Below are 18,021 nucleotides of genomic sequence, written 5' to 3'. Positions count from 1 at the left end.
GTCATGCCTAACTTCTGACTGACAAGAACTAGGAGATACACGGGTATTGTGTCATGCTTTTAAGTTTGTGGTGATTTGTTATGCAGTGATAACAAACTAATATATAAAAGGAAAGATTTCTAAGACATATTGTTGAGGGAAACAACAAAAAGGAAATGTATCTGAGTATACTGTATATTTGTATTTTTACGTGCCGAGATGCCACACATAGTCTCAACCACAGCTATCATTCCTTCTTTTTGATCATTGATCTGTGTTTGAGCTTGTTTTCGAAGACACAGCAAACAGTTTTGAAAACCTTTGAAAATACTTGTTGTGGCTAATACTTTGAAGTAGCAGAATTGATTTCCTAACATAAAAACCAGGAGAAAAGAATAAAAGGAAGAGCATGAGAACACAGAGTAAGTGCTACACATTAAAAAACAAACCAACCAAAACACTTTTCAGTAAATGAGTGTCTGAAAAGCCTGAAAACCAATGCCATTCAAATTTATCCATGTGTCTGGGTCAACTTTTGGACTCCTCATTTACTTTTCCATGGAAACCATGTTTGGGGTTGATTAGATTAAATACATGATGGTAGAAAACTCATGCATCACACACTGATTATGAAGAGTAGGTTGGTCTGGGTGTAATAGGTGGAATGCTAAGAATGACCACTCTATGGAATTAGCCCCTATATTCAATGCTCTTCCCTGTGAGTGTGGGTGCAATCTATGAATATGATGAGGTAGCATTCCTATGATTATATTAACTTAAATGTCAAAAGGGAGATTATTCAGGTAGGCTTAATCAAATCTCATGTGCCTTTGAAAAGCAGAGAGTTTTCTCTGGCTGGGAGCAGAAAAGAAAATCAGGGACTTGAAGCACCCTAGCTGGCTTTGGAGATGCAGGGAGGCATGTGCCAAGAAATGCAGGCAGCCTTTGGGAGCTCCTGGTTGATAAGCAGTAGGAAACAGGGACCTCAGTCATACAACCACATTGAAGTGAACTTACCCAACAACCTGAATGAGCTTGGGAGCAGGTTCCTCCCAGAGCCTACAGATAAGAGCCCAGCTGACTAACACTTTGGTTTCCACCTTGTGAGACTCTAAGCCAAGAACCCAGTAGAGCCCACTGGACTTCAGTCCTACAGACCTGTGAGAGAATAAGTTGTTTTAAGCTGTTAAATTTGTGGTAATTTGTTAGTCAGTAACAGAAAACTAATATACTGAGTATTTTGCAGTTAGCAAGTAATGGACTAAAGAACACAAACTCTTGGCACACAAGTGCCATGTGTCTCTTAATGACTCCACAGTGGCAGGGGCTAAATATATGCTCAATAAACATCTATTATTTGTTTGGTTAGCTGGTGAATGAGTGCATGATTAAATAAATGAATGAAGATCTTTAGTCAGTCAAATCATCCAACAAATATTTACAGAATACCCAATATGTATCAGGAAACATTCCAGACATTGGCGCCAGGCTGAGGATCATGGCCTGAGCCCAAGGCAGACACTTAACCCACTGAGTCACCCAGTCGTCCCATACATTCTAGTTTCAAACAAGAATTCAAAGTTCCAGGAACTAGAGTTTCTCATATTGGAAGAACAGAAGGTTATTGAAGCGCCATGAATGAAGGCTCATGGAGAGAGAGAGGATCATAAGGTCAGCAAGGAGCCTTTCCAGGCACGACTCTGAGGGTCACACATAGAGGACTGTGAGTCTGATGGGGAGATAGTGGAGGGTTAGGTGGGGAAATGTTATGATATGATGTATGCTTTTCTCTTATAAATCAAGAAGGATCCCAAATGTTCAAGCAAAGTCCTTTAAATATCACAAAGTAAATGTGAGGAAGACTGATGACTACAGCGATGACAATGCAATCATCTCCAACATGTAGGTGTGCTATATCACATTTAGAGCTGAAATTCTTATTATACTTTCAGGTCAACGTATACTGCCACATAAAGAAAACAAAGACAGTAAAATGTGACTCACCCTTATCTACATCCCAAATTATATACGTAAACTATTCATTTTACTGGTGGACATCATTTGCTAATATTATGCAACTTACATATATCATTTTTTTTTTAAAAGATTCATTCATTCACTTGAGAGAAAGTGAAAGAAAAAGCACGAAGCGGGGAGGGAGGGGAGGAGCAGAGGGAGAGGGACAGGCTGCTCCACGCTGAGCAGGGAGTCCCATGGGCGGCTGATTCTACAACCCTGAGATCATGACCTGAGCCGAAGCCAAGATGCTTAACTGACTGAGCCACCCAGGCGCCCCGCCACTTACATAGATCTTTTAAAATACCTGGATGTCCTATTAATAAAATCTGAGTTTTGATTATTTTTAAGCGTGCAGTGTATAGGTAAGTAGTTCTCTATTTAACCTACCAAATGCTTATAACATAGTAGGCAAAGCCCTGACATTCCAGGAAAATTTTACAGATTGATAATATATAGGGAAGTATTTCCTTGGGAAAAAAAATGAGCAGATCAGGCTCTGTAAACTTTAAGCAAAATAATCTGGAGAAAACACCAAGATTCAGAAACCATGGAAGATTAATATTAAATATACAGCATGTGAAATACATTAGAAATATACCATACTTCTTTCATGAGTTAAAAATAAAGAGGATATAGCACAGAGGGACCTTAAATTACATTTATGAAAGGTAGAATGATATAGTGGGACATTGGAATGAGGAAGGTATTCTTGTCCTAGGTCAAAAAAACATTTTGAAATCACTAATAGTTACTGAAAATTTCTTTAAAGTAGACAAAAAAGTTAACAAGAATTGTTAGGGTGTCTAGCATTGCCTGCATACATTGCAATGGTATTTACATATCTTTGAATCTTTGGATGGTGATGATTCTCTGGAATTTACAAGGTAAAGAGAAGTGAGAATAGAAGGAAGGAGGAAGGGAGAGAGGTTGAAAGAAAGAGAGAAAGAAAAACAGATTAAGGGGAAGGTTCCACTTAGATGGACTGGAAATTTGTGTGTAAGTATTTTTCTTTTCTGTTGTCACAATATCTGGGTCTCCAACTGGCATTAATATATTGGAGCGAGTGCTATGGATGAATGTTTGTGTCCCCAAGAATTCAAATGTTGAAGTCCTAGTCTTCAGTATGATGGTATTTGGAGGTGAAGCCTTTGAAGGTAATTAGATCTAAGACCTTGAGGGTGATGCCCCATGATAGGATTAATGCCCTTATAAGAAGAGAAAGAGACCAGAGCTCACTCTCTTACTCATGTGAGGATACAGAAAGAAGGCAGCAGTCTGAAAACCCAAAACAGAGCCCTTATCAAAAATCTGACCATGCTGGCACCCTGATCTGCACCTCCCAGCCTCCAGAACTGTGAGAAATAAATGTTTATTGTTTAAGTCACTCAATCTATGGTATCCTGTTATAGCAGCCAGAATAGGTTGAGATAGCTGGGACTACTCAACACTTACAAAGAACTGCCTTACCCGCATGAAACCGAGTGTTCCCATTGGCCCCATTGAGAAATTCTGCATCTCAGTCAAAGTGAGTAAGCTGGACTTTTGTGAACATTCCTTATTCAGGAGCTAAACACTTGAGATGGGATGGAAGACAATGATTAAAATAAGAAAACCAAGTTAACCTTCTGTTTCTATGACCAGTGTAATGTACATAGGCTATGATCTAGGCCTATGCCTGTAAGTTAATTTGACATCTTCATTTAATTATGTATTTCTTACTTATTAGGCAGGTAAAAATATTTTGTAAAACTTTTGCAGAATTTGTTCCTGAATTATTTAATAATAAAATCAAAATTCCATGTTCAAAGAGTAAAATTAAGAGTATTATATTGCCTGAATGCTCTCCTTATAGAAATAAAAAAAAAAAAATCCCACCTCTTTGAGAGAATTGTTCATGTTTTTCAACACTACTTCTGAATTGGCCATTCCCAAAATAAAAATTCATTTTTATGAGTCAAAAACATTACAAATATCTATGTAGATTCACACTGTACCGTATAACATAAAATAGGATTTCACTCCCTCAAGACAGGGCATACTTTAGGTTTGGGCAGAGAACTACTACCAGAGAGCAAGGACATAAATTTCATGGTCCCACCCCATCCTCCAGTAAACAAACAACGGAAGAATAACACAGAAATAGTTAACTAGAGCCTAACCTTAGTCACTCTACTATCCTTACAGAGAAGCAGATTCACAAAGAAAAGATCACTGTTCACCTTCAAAGCACGGTACTTTGATATTTTCCACACAATCATTCTTTCTTAAAAGGGGACCACTGACAAAGGGATCCTTCCAGCTGTGAGTCCTTCCCTTGTAGCCTGTAGTAGGGAGAGGCTGTTGCACGTAAATTATATCTATGTAAAGAAGAGACCATCCTCCTAGAGACCCCACTGTGGGTGGGGGAATTCTTTGCTCAGCTTTTTATTTTTTTCCGAATTTCAGCTTTTCAGAGCATTGAATATCAGAGGAACAGAATACATATATGTGCAATACAGTGTCACAGGAATGGAAAATAGGCCAAGTTACCGATTAGAGTAGTTTGTTTAAAATAAAAAAGGTACTGTGATAATATGATAATATCCTTCTTCTCATGGTCTGCTTATACACATCTGCTTGGAATAAGCATTTCTAGACATAATTAAAATTTGTTACCTTACTTAAAACTGTATTCCCTTATAGCTTGGATTCCCATCTTTTTCTCTTTATCTTTCTTTACATTAGTCTTCATAGGTCATCTATAAAGACAGAAACGATACATGCCTTTCCTGACCTCATAAGGATACTGTGAGTACTTCTCTATTATTACATTGTTTCCTTTTTTGTGCTTTTTTTGAATACTGCCAACATTAACTAGACAATATATCCCACCTTTACTTGAGATTATCCAATTCTCCTGCTCCGAAGTCAATGAATCTGTGAATCTCACGCCCTAATCAACAGAAACCTGCCTGAATAGCTATGAATGAATCCGTAAAGACTATCATCTGAGGTCGCCAAGCACGAATCAGATGTCATGTCCATGACACTTCAATGGGCTTTTGAAATAGTGAAAACACTCATCTCAATCCAGAGAAGAAAGATAACTCAGCAGGGAGTCTGCTTCTCTCTCCCTCTGCCATCTCCCCACCTCCCCCCAGCTTGTGTGCTCTCTTTCTCCCTCTGTCAAATAAATAAATAAAATCTTAAAAAAAAAATCCTGTTTGCCTTGTTAATTCTTCCAGGCAGGGACTGTGTCTCATATTTACTTTCTATAGCTCTCCTGGGGACCTACAATGTGTGCTGTGCATAGTGAACACATTCACCCTGGTCTAAAGGCTTTGGCTGGTCTCTTAAAATGTTATTTTTGCTGTTGTTGTTCTATTCATCATTAGTTCTCCAGAGGAGAGCTAGAGGGAAACAGGAATGGAAGAAACACAGGTCATCAGAGGAGCTGTGAGACTGGATGGAAGAAAGTGGAATAAAATCTCAGAGAGCAAGTGCGCAGAGGTGAGAAGAGAGTGTTAACGAAAGTGAGAGAGTTTTATGAGACGTTCTTATCAAACGTCTAAATTGCTCATCTGCATGCTCCCTGCTCTAGATTATTTTTCATTATCTCCACGTCTTCACATATGTAACATTCACTAATATTGACAGAGAAGATTCAAGGGGAATTCTGGGGTTAGTTGGTTAGCGCATTCATTCGTATAATCACAAACCAGGTCCCTTCAGATGTTTTTCATCTCTTGACTTGACTTTGCCATATCTTCCTAACTGGCCTCACTGCTTTGAGGCTTCATGCTGCTGTCTGGATGATGATCCTGCAGCAAAAGTCCCTCACATTTCCTCATCTGCAGAACCACGTGAACCTCTTTTGAAAGTCAGGTAAGCCCCTCAGGATGGGCTCCCCACTTCTCTCAAGCCCCAGTTCTCGCTAGAGCCAAATATCAGCAGTTCATGCCTTTGTACCTTTAGTCTATTATGTTCCCCAAAAATCTGTGGGAGAAAAGGAGTGTTTCTGGAATTCTATTTCTTTCCTACTGGCTACCTATTAAACAACAATTTTTCTTTTAAAACCCAACTCAGATATAACTTCATTCTGGCAAGATTTTTCTGACTCAGTTTCTCTCTAGATATATTGAATAGCGTTCACATTCTCTAATCAGCAAAATGCATCAACAGATGCATATATGTCATTTTATAGCCCTTGTGCTTACATGTCTATCTTCCCCGTAAACTAGTAAGCTTCTTAATATATATTCCTAGAATTGTGATTTTCCCAGAACTCAAGAGAGAGAAAGCCACTTAGACGGAATCTGACAAAATTTTGATATCATTATTACACTGCTGATAATGATGTACAGAAACGTTTAATGAGAAAGATACTCTCCCTCCCAGGAATTATTTTTAGATTTCCAGCTTCCTAATATTGAGCTATAATTTTCAGGATATAGATTATATTTGTTCCGAACTTTTTTTCTGATAAAATATCTATGCTCTGACTGAGCCGCTACTCTACTTTATTCTGTGTTATAAATCAAAATATTAGAACATTAATAGAACTGTTTGTTATTTATTTTCTGGTAATTGTTATCTCTCAATTCTTAGTAAGAATGTATAACTACTTTTATTTTTACTGGTAATGTTATCATTATAGTGTTTCAGTGCTTTGAGCCTTGCATTAAAATCCATCCCCCAGAGACCAGTGTTCAAATGTGAGTAACAAGAGACAAAATCCCCCCCAGAAAGAAATGGAAATAGCATGGGAACTGACAGATTTAAAACAAACCACAAAGAACCCCACATTTTCTGTTCCAGTGCCTCATTACTTAATTGAACTCTCAGAATCATTTTACTGACAATAAGTGGACCCAAGCGGGAACAATATTCACAAAAACAAAGAAAAGGTATCAGAAGCAAGCTTGCTACTGTTAATAACCTTATACCTTGTGACTGACCAGTGTGTGGGTGTGTTTTTGATATTCAGTGAAATTCAGTTTTTAGAGATTTGTGGGACGAGAATCTTTTTATGCCCTTTGTGTTATGTTTCAAAAGATGGAAAATTATACAACTTGTTCTGACCACAGAATTGTTATTAGCATATACTTAAAAGTTTATTCGAGAAGTTCAGTATCTTATTGCTTCAAGTAACAGGATTTACAATTTAAAGTGGCAAAAATATTGAGAAACTTATTATCCTCATTCTATAAGGTATCAAGCAAGAGGAGAATTCTAATGGTGTGTACTTTTTTTTTGGCTTTCTTCAACACAGCTATGTTTTTCTTCTTAATGACAAGACAGAAAAAGCAGTTTCCTACATCGTATGCAGACCTGACTATGCCAGTGAAAAAGAGAAATGACCTTCCCTCTCTTGGATCTCCTTTTATTGAGAAGAAGTTTCCCCAGAACCCACAGGCAGACTGCCCATCAGAGCTCACTGATGAGGATCAGGTCATATGCCCTTGCCTAACCTCAAGGGAGGCTGGGAAAAAACGTTCTGACATCTTCCATCTTTATAAAGGTCCATCAACTCTGCCAACAGAGAATGAGAGGTCAGGTGGAAGACGGTTTAAATGTATCAAATAATATAAAGTTGATAATGTATGTATTGCCCATTAAACCTATAAATGTTATCAAGCAGAGTACTTGGTATTAAATATAGACAGTAATTTATTTCAATGCTGCTGTACTTGTTCTGATTTGACTTCTAGAACCATTTAATGCACATTAGTAAAGACTGAACGTTTTAGAAGACTATGAATAGCAACAGGAACTTTGAGAATTTATTTTTGTTTTTAAATAAATTCCTGTACCATTTATTAAGTAATTGGCTCTCAGCTGTAAATCACCCTTCTGTAGTCCACTTTGTGAAGCTGAGACTTGAATTAGAAGCCACACTTTTCCTTCTCCTGCCGGCTTCCTGTTCGGCTCTGCCATTAGAGGGCCCTAGGGAGAGAGTGGAAGGCTGGAAGAGGATGAAGGGACTTGCTCAGTCCCATTTGCTTTCTGTGCCTATCTTTCCGCTTGTTATTCCCATGCACCCTAAAGACACGTTTTCACCCTGCCGTGCAGATCATTCTGGTGGCAGCTGCTGATTGCAGTTTTTCCACAAATGCTCACAGAACCAACCAGTGTTCCTCTTCGGCAACACGAGCACTAGCTGGCTAGAACACCATCCCCATCAATGAGCTCAAAGGTCTGAGCGCCAGCTTCGGGGGCAACTCCTTTAGGTCACAGACTAGATACCAGCACCAGCCAAGCAGTGCACCTTCATCACACCTCCTTTTAAATGTCTAACCTTTAATCCTCTCCCACTCTTTGTTTTGCTTCCCTCAGTCTGAGGAGAGGCTGCTTCCTTGCCGGTGCTGCCGCCACGGTACCCTTAATTTAGTATTCCCCTTTTGCCTTTCCAGTTCTTCAGTATCTAGTCATCAATTCTTTACCAACTGACTCTTTAATATGGTATATCTGTTCTTTTTGAGGCAAAGCTACAGGTTTTAAAAAATGTTTACAAAAGAAGCCTCTACTATTTGATCTTTTCCTGCATCCTTATAATCATGTCCACATCCTATTTGACTTCAATGTTGAGATGCCATATTGGTTTCCATAACCTTCAAGGGTGGGATGCTTTTGTTTGTAACTCTTCACCCCCCATCATCAAAATTCTAACCCCAAATCTATGTGCTAGGGTAGCAGACATATTTAAGTTCTTTAACCATTTCCTTCTATTTCATTAAATTCAATCTATACTCTATATGTACAAGTTTCTCCAGGCTCTCAAGTCATGACTGAAATTAAGACATACCTAAGAGAGCTATGGCTAGCAAAAGATGGAAAGTGGCATCAGGAGTGGAGTGGAGAAAAAAGGGAGATAGTGATTTTTCTGGAAACCACAGAGGAACAGTAGGATATCTGGGGGGCAAGAAAAGGTCAGGAGGTGGTGGCAATGGTAAGAGATGTCAGAGGTGATGGAATTCCCTGGTTATCTTTTTAAGTAAATGGAAAAGGAGGGCTTCAAGGTTTAGCATTGTGTTTTATGACAGATGAGGACATGATGACCCTTTCAGAATGTCCAGACTGACTAGACCATCTAATTTGGGACTACCTGGAATTCATTTCAGGAAGACAGAATACTCAAGAAAGCTTAATGATCTACCCTCAAAGACTAACTGTATGAATTCAAACTCAAAGAGGGAAACATCTTTCAAATTCACTTTAAAAGCTTTCAAAAATTCTATTTAAAGCTAAAAAGCAGAAGGAGCAAGATTATAGTCAGAAAAATACTGTGAAATATTTGGGGCAAGAATTAGGGTGAAGTGGGGAGGAAGGGAAGGACTGCCAGATTTGTTACCTAAGGGGTATAATTATCCCCACAAAGTATTTCCCAAGAACTTTTCAATCTTTAAGATTTCTGCGTCTGTGCTTTCAAAAGCCAGCCTAGATATAGTCTTCTAAGTGTGTGATCCAGAGGAAATGTGAGATGTATCACTGATTACTTTGAGTTCCCAACTGTCCTATTTTTATAGCTATCTATAGCTATGTAGTTGACAATAAACTATTTCATAAATGTCAGCCACTTCCCACAAGTTTTAAATCGCTTGCTTTCTACCTGTGGAAACACTTAGGGAAATGACTTTAACGTTTTTTCCCTCTAAGTTAATCTGATTGCTAGTTGTAGCAATCAGAGAAAATTTGATTTTTATAAAACTTCTTGAATTTGGTAATTTACTTTTATCTTTTTGGTCTTATTTATTTCTCTTTGTTTTTTATTATTTGTTTTAAGTTATTTTTAAATTCTAGTTTGTTAACATACAGTGTAATATTACTTCCAGGTGTACCATATAGTGATTCAATACTTCCATACAACATTCGGTGCTCATCACAGCAAGTCCCCTCACCTGTTTCCCCAACCACCCCCTTCCCCTCTGGTGACCATCAGTTTGTTCTCTATAGTTAAGAGTCTGTTTCTCCGTTTGCCTCTCTCTCCTTTCTTTCCCTTTGCTCGGTAACCTACTTATTAAACTGAAACCTTCTGAATAGGTAGAACAACAAATTTTTTTGTTTTAAATTGAGGATTACCAGTAGACTAATCAAGCCATTTTTGCAAATCTGGAATAGAGTTGAAGTCTATCTAGTCCCTCTTTTCTATGTGGTGTACCCCTATCTGGGGCATCCCTGTTGGGGGCCCTTTTATTCCTTAATTAGTGTAACTCCAATAGGTGGAAAAGTCTGATGCTGAAAGCATTCATTTCTCATTCACTGAATGAGGACAGAGTTCTCCCAGTCAGCTACCTGAGGTATCACTAAATTGAAGCATGCCCACTGTGATAAGCCAAAAGAATCAAGAGCTGACCTAAATGGATGGAGGTAACCAGAGAAAACATATTGAAGAAGGTGCATTTTGAATGACGGGAAAATAATTAAATGACAGTAAGGGAGCAGAAAATAATCTCATGAATGGGAACAAGTTATAAAGAAAGGTTTGTTTCATATGAAATGAGTAGAAAAATGATAGTAAGGACGTTTCACTAAATGTATCAGTATCTAGAAAGACAAAACGGAATAGTGACTTCCTATTTTGATAAATTTTCAGTTACTTAATTCGGCAAATATTGAGCAGTGACTATTGTCAGTTGTTTTTGATTTCAGTACTTAGCTGGGGAGTAGATATCTATGTATAGATTTATAACATCTAATATATCTTTACATGGATGTACTGAGTCTGAAGTTGCTTATCCTTTTGCCTCTCTTTTGAACATTGCTAAGACTTCCATTGCCTTATCTTATTTAGTGTTTTCCACAACTCTGTTAGGTTGAATATTATGCCTATTTTCCATGAGGAAACTGAGGCTCAAAAGTGTTTAGTGACTAGGGCCCAGCTCACATATCCAGGAAATGAACCCAGCTCTGTTTGACTCCCAAAGTACTCTTAACTGTTATACTAGCTGCCTGCCTAAAGTGATGGTGGGCCACTGCCAGCATGTTTACTTAACTAGATAATCTATTGCATGTGGTAATGAGGAATGAAGTTTTTAAATGGGTATTTAAGAAAGGCATAAAACTGCCATTATTGAACTTAGAGGTGACAAGATGAAAACAGAGACTGCAAAAAAGAATTCTAGACTTTTATCTTTAAGGACAGGAGCTGGAAGCAACTAGAAGTGATTCTGTTTTGTTTGGTTGGTTGGTTTTGTTTAATGAAGCACATCAGGAGCATTCATAGCATGGTAGGGAGCAGGACTAGGTTCATGGGCAGTAGAAGGAAGACCCAACTGAAGTTGGGAAGGTGGATGTGAGGCGAGAAGGTAATGGAAGAGTCAAAAATCATTCCCAAATTGGCAAGCTTAGGAAACCAGGTATGGTAACTATACTGTGTTTGATGAAAACTCTGGAATGGAGTGGTTATTTGGGGTATGTAAGAGGATGGATTTGAAATTCAACATTCATATAATCAGGAGGCACATTGTGAATTTATAGTAAAATTCCAGGGCAGCCTCTCCAGCTTTTCCCTACCCCCAATTCAAATTTTTATACCCCACTAGAGCAAAAAGACCACAATGCTTTTATAGGAAAGAATAATTTGGAAAGACTGGGCTATAAAGCCAGTTGAACTTGGTGTTGATAGCTCAATCATGGATTTGGTTAGACCATAGATCTGCTATCTCTAGCAGTCCTATACAGATTGCGGAGATTGTGTTTTCCTTTTCATCAATGATAGATAAGCTAGTTAGATGTCAGAGTCCCTCCTTTCCTTCCTTCTTCTCTCCCTCCCTCCCTCGCCTCTTCCCTCCTTCCTGGTTTGGTTGGGGGTAAAATTCATAGGACATGTGCTTTTGTCACTGTGGCTGGTTTCTCAAGATACTGAATGATGATTTTAGTTCTATAACTGACTCTAAACAATAGAATATATCTTAATTCTGATATATTTTATAGATTTGTCTCTTTAACCTGAATAAACATTTCCCCTTGGGCTTCATCCTGTTTTTGTTCTGACTTCATATTCAATAAATGAACCACCAACGTGTTCCAGCACACATTAGACAACCATTAAATATATGGGAAGGTTTTCACTAGTGGAGTCTGTTTTATCTAGGCAAATTTTTCCTTATTAATTCAATCCAACAAGCTTCTCAAAATTACATGTTTGTGTAAATATGGGTGCATAGTTTCCATCATTAATTTACAACACTTTATTCTCCTTAAAAACATTAATTTATATTTCTTCCTTAAAAAAATAAAACTGTCAGAATTTTTCACTTGAATTCCCTTGTCTTGAAAGAAAAATCAATAACCTCTATGCTCCCAGATCTATATTTCTCACATTCCACCTTCCTTCACATCCCTGCCAAACAACAAAAACAATAGAGAAACAAACTCAAGAAACAGAAAGAAGAGAGAAGAATGACTATAAGCCCCAAAGTCTGATTTCATAATAATGGGAAATTATTTTAACAGACTTATGGCATTATATAGGAGGACTGCATCTTCCAGAGTTTGAGCAATCAAGAGAAAATATAAATGTATTCAACGTACTATCTACAAAGTATTTCTTACTGTTTTGCTGTAATGTTTTGCTGTAAATGTTTTGACTGGTCACAGACATACACTTGTTAAGGAATGATTCTGTACAAGGAAAAGGTTACCAAGAGTTATGCTATTGCTGTCAATTCATACTTACGGCAACCGCCTCCAGGATTTGCTTAACAGCATCTGCAGCATCTCGTTCACTATAATATCCCTTTTCCACAATCCTAAAAAAAAAAACAAACCACGAAATGCTTCTCAGACACATGTGTTCAGGGGAGTGGATGTTTTTAAAAGAAGTTAACTGAATTAACGTTAAGGAAGATGCATCTAAACAATTGCAACCTGCTAGCATAACACCGGGGGGAAATAGTTCCATAAACTGATACTCTAGCAATCTTGGGTTTCTTTAGGAAAATGAAACACATTTATTTTGCCTAGGCTTGAACTGTCCATCCTATCTGAGGACAAAAAAAACTCTTCTTAAACTCTGTACTGAGAATCGTGTTAAATATATACCAAGTAGACAACATACCATGAACCATCCCATGTAATTGTTACACAGCTTCAATGATTATTAACTCATGGCCAGTGTTGTTTTATCTATCCAGTCAATTATTTCCCATCCTTTTTATTTTAAAGCAAATTATCAGGCATCACATAATTCCATTCATAAATAAGGAGTTGTCTCTAAAAGTGTAAAGGACTTTTTAAAATTCATAACTAAAATGCCATTATCATACCTATAAATTACAACTCCTAATATTTTCAAATACACAGTGTTTCAAATTTCCAATTGCCTTGGACATGTTGAAATTTGTTTGTTTGAATCCGCATCCAAATAAGGTCCATACAATTTGACTAGTACTTATGTCTCTCAATAGTCCTTCTACCTGGAGCTCCTTGCTCCTCCCCCCCTTGCCCCGCCCCTCTCCCCTCTCTCCATCTGGCTTTCTATTCCAAATAAATGACTTGCTCTTTTTGCATGGATGTGGACAAGGAAATTTTCTTTTCCTTTAAGGAACCTTTCTTTTAACTTAAGTCTTTGCCATTTTAATTTCAGGAATGTTTCCCTGAGTTAGAATGCTTTGTATTTGTTTTCTTCTATCGCTTTGGTTTTCTTTTTGGGGGTGTGCAATTATACACATCGTGAGTTTTTTTTACTTTTGACTTATTTGTTCTTTCTTCTATGATTTTCTTAATTTTGGTATTAAGTAATATTAGCTTTAATATTGTGTAGATCATGTTATACTTTCATCTGTTTTGTGGGCATATCCTCCTGACAGGCTGATTTTCTGTGCTCTTATAATCATTTTTATTGCAATTAATGGAGACACCTGTCTGTTGCTTATTTTTAAGCAAAGTTGGTTTTCTTAATCATTTTGATAGAGTTATAGGTAAGGCTATCTTTTCTGGTTTCATGGCCCTTGACTGTTTTCATGAAGCATTCAAAATTATGACCTCATACTTTCTGAGATCTCTTCGATCTGGAACTTCATTCCCTTTCCTCTACGCATCTCTGCTCTGGTTACTGGAGTCTCTTCTCAGCAGTTTCTCCTAATGTACACAAGGGGGCCTGAGATACTAGTTTCAGGAGTTCATAGGGCCTAGACTGCATTAGTCTCTTCAGACCTTACTGTGGGTGCAGCCCTTGTGCTTCTCAGAAATTTGGATGGCAAAAAGCCCTCACAATTTCACCTGTAGCTGTACTGGCCCATTCTTCTTCTCAATGATTTGGAGGCTTTGGAGATTTGAGTGTTCTCATATTCTTAGGTTCATCAATGTCCTCTTGCTTCCTCTAATATAGATGCTAATACCATGAGGCTCTTGCATTTGTCATTAGTTTGTCCTCATTCACTTGTTTTCTAGGCTTCATGGGGAAGCCTTTTCACCTGGTTTTGTTATATTGTCTGTGAGTTTTTGGTTTTTCTGTCCTATATAGGGATATTTGGGAAGACTGGAAAACCACACTGTTGCTATTTCTTTCTTCCCAAAATTTCAAGAGAAAACACATTTTTGATAGCACTGAAGATTACCAACTTGCATAAGATGTTTTCGCTGACAAAAGGTTTATGGTGAAGACATGTCTGAAAAAGGTCAATTCAAAACATGTAAGAGACAAAACTTCAACATTTTTAATAGTCTTGCACTGAAATTTTTTAGACTGTTAATATCTTAAATAGCATATTTATTTTTCAGAAAGTATCTTCCTTTTTTTTTTTTATGTTGTGGTAAGAAGTTGTAAGTTCTTAGTAGCTGGTATTAAAAGCTGGAATTAAAAATCTATAAAATCTTTCCAAAATAGGGGATGGATGATGAGGAAAAGCAGAAAAAACATATATAAAATAAATAATATATAAGAAGATACTTAATGACCATAATTACGAAGATTCAAAAAAATTATGTTGATGCAAAAATTGCAATTATTTTTTCCATTCAATTATTCAGAACACTATCAAGAAACACAAACTCATCTTTTCAAAATATGAAAGATGGAATATCCTTCCTCACCTTTTTATTTATTGGATACCTGTTATGAAGCACATTTCAAATAAAATGTGAAAGTAGGTTACAATATTCAGGGAATCATTATTAATTAGTTCTTGAAAATCAATTTTCATACAATATTTCCTTTCAAGACTACACATTCTTCCAATTCATGATTTAGTTACGTAGACTACTTACTAAACATTTAATTGAAATAAATTACTTGTACTATACTTTCTGAACATTTTAAAATTAAGCATGAGAGAAGAGGAAAAGAAGGACTATTGTGTCAGGGAAGTTGAGAACTTTGGCTACCATTACATCATCCTCTGCATTTCGTTCTAAATGTGGCTTTTGTGGTACGTCCATCAGCCAACTCAAATGTAATTAGTGTCTCCTCTCTGTGTGGCACCTGCAGTCTCAGCAGCTTTGCTCTCTCCAGTCCTATTAAAGGAGGGGAGTTGTTACAAAGAATGTGGAAAGGAAAGGCCAATAGTTAACTTTCTTTCCACCTCCCATTCTCCCCAGAAGAGGATAAAATCAGTTACTTCCTGGCCTGCAAAAAACAGTGTGGATTTTCCCCATGGCCACTCACCAAGGCTAGAGCTTTATCACATCTGCTTTGTGGTACCCCTCTGGGGGGTGCTCCTCATGGCTTAGTCCATGTAAGCACTACTCCTTGGGGTTGTACGGAGCCAACTTGCACAGCCATGTGCAGTCTCCCTGATGAGAAATCCTCCTTGTCTATCAAATACAGGAGTTCTTATGAACATCCCTACCTCTTAGAGGGGCAGTGCTTCACACACTAGAAATTCCTCCCTATATTTTGATTTATTATGACTTCTCAAGCTTTGGCCTAAATATGATGTTTATGCATTTTCATTTGGGTATAGAGTTGAGTGCTTGTGTTCAGAACGTGACCTTGTATGTGAATGTCTAGGGACTGGCTGGATAAAGGGGTGAATTTGGGGGGGACCTATTTTCAGGTGGGATAGAGGGAAGAGTAGTAGGTGTAAGAATAGTTAATAGAAACCTCACTAGTTTTCCACAATATAAGTTAAATTAGTAAAACATTTCATCTAGCTAATAAAAAGGATGTATTCTAACAGATATGTCCATTCATTCATCTATTCAATAAATATTATGGGATGACTGTTATGTGCTGGGCATTTGGAAGTGAACCAGACATGGCCTCTGCACTCATGGGGTTTCTCTTGGTATAAGCAGACAGACAACAAGCGACACACTGTGCTAAATGCTGTGGTAGAGGCATTAGAAAATGACCCGAGAGCTCATAGAGAGGGCCAGTGAACTATTCCGGAGGCTGTGCAAGGTGGGAAAAGGATTCCAGAGGTAGCTATATCTCAGCTCAGACCTCAAGGGAGTATAGAAGTTTTCTCGTTGCAGAAAGGGTGGGGGCTGGGAGTGGGATTGGTGTGGAGGAGCAGGGACTGGAGACAAAGGAGATTGTTCTAAGAAAAAGGACCAACACTATAGTGAGAATTAGAGAGTACGGTGGGCGTAGTGATAGTCAGTCATTATTTCTGTCTAACGTGAGCCCAGCATTTGCTGAATCTGTAAAGAGTAAGACTTGGGTAATGCCTGGGTGGCTCAGTCCGTTAAGCGTCTGCCTTCAGCTCAGGCCATGATCCCAGGGTCCTGGGATTGAGTCCTGTATCGGGCTCCCTGCTCAGCAGGGAGCCTGCCTGTGCTCTTTCACTCTGACAAATAAATAAAATCTTTAAAAAAAAGTTTAAAAATAATAAGATTTGGGTCCTGCCCCAGACGAGACCAACAAAAATTAACAAAAATATCACCATAGATGTAATACATGTTATACTAAGGTTTATACAGCCGAAGGATTTATAAATTCTGTTGTCAGAAATGTTTCTAGAGTAGGTATGTGGGACAGGAGCACGGAATGCAGGTGCCTTCCCCAGCCCATCCCCATGAGTTCTGTTTGCCACAGGTTGGCCCTACAATTAGAACTTAATCGTGCCTCTTCCAGGCTCCTTCTGCTCAAAGGAATTTTGTTCCCAGTTGATTTGTTCATCAGAGTGTTACAGAGTTAGGTTTCTGGAACTCACATTCAACTTTAAGTATTGTATCAGTTGAGCTACCACCCAGGCCATTTATGGCTGACTAGGATGATCAGTAACAGTGAACTTCTCAAGTTGCAAATGCAGTTTATAATCTACAGCTAAGATTGCAAGTGAAGACATTAGTGATCAAGCAAAGGAAAATGAAGTCTTGCAATCTTTTTCATTTAGGCATGACTACAGTAGGTGTGTTTGGCCAATGCCTTCTGCAGGTTATTGTGGGAAAATTCTTAGCCTTCTCGCTAGATTGTTGTTTGCATCAGCCACAGGACCTAGCTCCAGGCCTTGCTCATAGTAGACAGTCAATGAATATTCGTAGAATCAATACTAACTGCCAAGTGAATGGGTGCCAGAAAAATTTCAGACTGTGGACATGTGAGCAGCTCCTCTGCCGGTGTTCCTTCTCATGGGGGAACAGAGCACTGGACTGGGAAGTGGTGCTCACTACAAGAACACTGGCTATTGACCCAGAGGGAAAGGCAGCCATACAGATGCTTCCCAAAGCAAAATGCAACAAGTAGAAAGGTTATTGCTGGTCTCGGGAATATATTCAGAGTTAGTACCTAGATAATATTGTAATAACATGATCTTTTTAGAAACTTATTTTGAATAAAATCAAAGTGATTCAAATTCAGCAAAATACAGCATTTGTTTCATGAGGCAACACATAACAATTTCTACATAAACTTTAGCTGGAATTGAAAAAAAAAAGTTGCCAGGTACATATAGCCAAGGATTTATAGCTTGATATACTATATACTAATGCCTTCAATTTTTAGGAACAATGAAATATTGAATCATTGTAAGGGTTTTAGAGCTGTAGAAATAGGATAATTTTGTTTGATAGTTTTGGTTTTTATATTTAAACATACTTATTGCTCTATTTCTCCTCAGATTTAGCAAACTAATTTCCTTTTCATGCTCTATAAAATAA

General features: G+C 37.9%; 1 protein-coding gene across 1 annotated transcript in view; it reads right to left on the bottom strand.

The window, feature by feature from the left end:
* Positions 1-18,021, bottom strand: part of CAMK4 (calcium/calmodulin dependent protein kinase IV) — a 201,352-nt gene that overhangs the window by 49,476 nt on the left and 133,855 nt on the right. Inside the window, exon 5 of the mRNA XM_021698985.1 lies at positions 12,656-12,728. Coding sequence (XP_021554660.1) covers positions 12,656-12,728 — 73 coding nt within the window. The remainder of the gene's footprint in view (positions 1-12,655; positions 12,729-18,021) is intronic.

This window comes from Neomonachus schauinslandi, chromosome 7, assembly GCF_002201575.2.
Source record: "Neomonachus schauinslandi chromosome 7, ASM220157v2, whole genome shotgun sequence".
Lineage (NCBI taxonomy): Eukaryota > Metazoa > Chordata > Mammalia > Carnivora > Phocidae > Neomonachus > Neomonachus schauinslandi.
The sequence above is the reverse complement of the archived record's forward strand: the minus strand, read 5'-3'. Positions and strand labels throughout refer to the sequence as shown.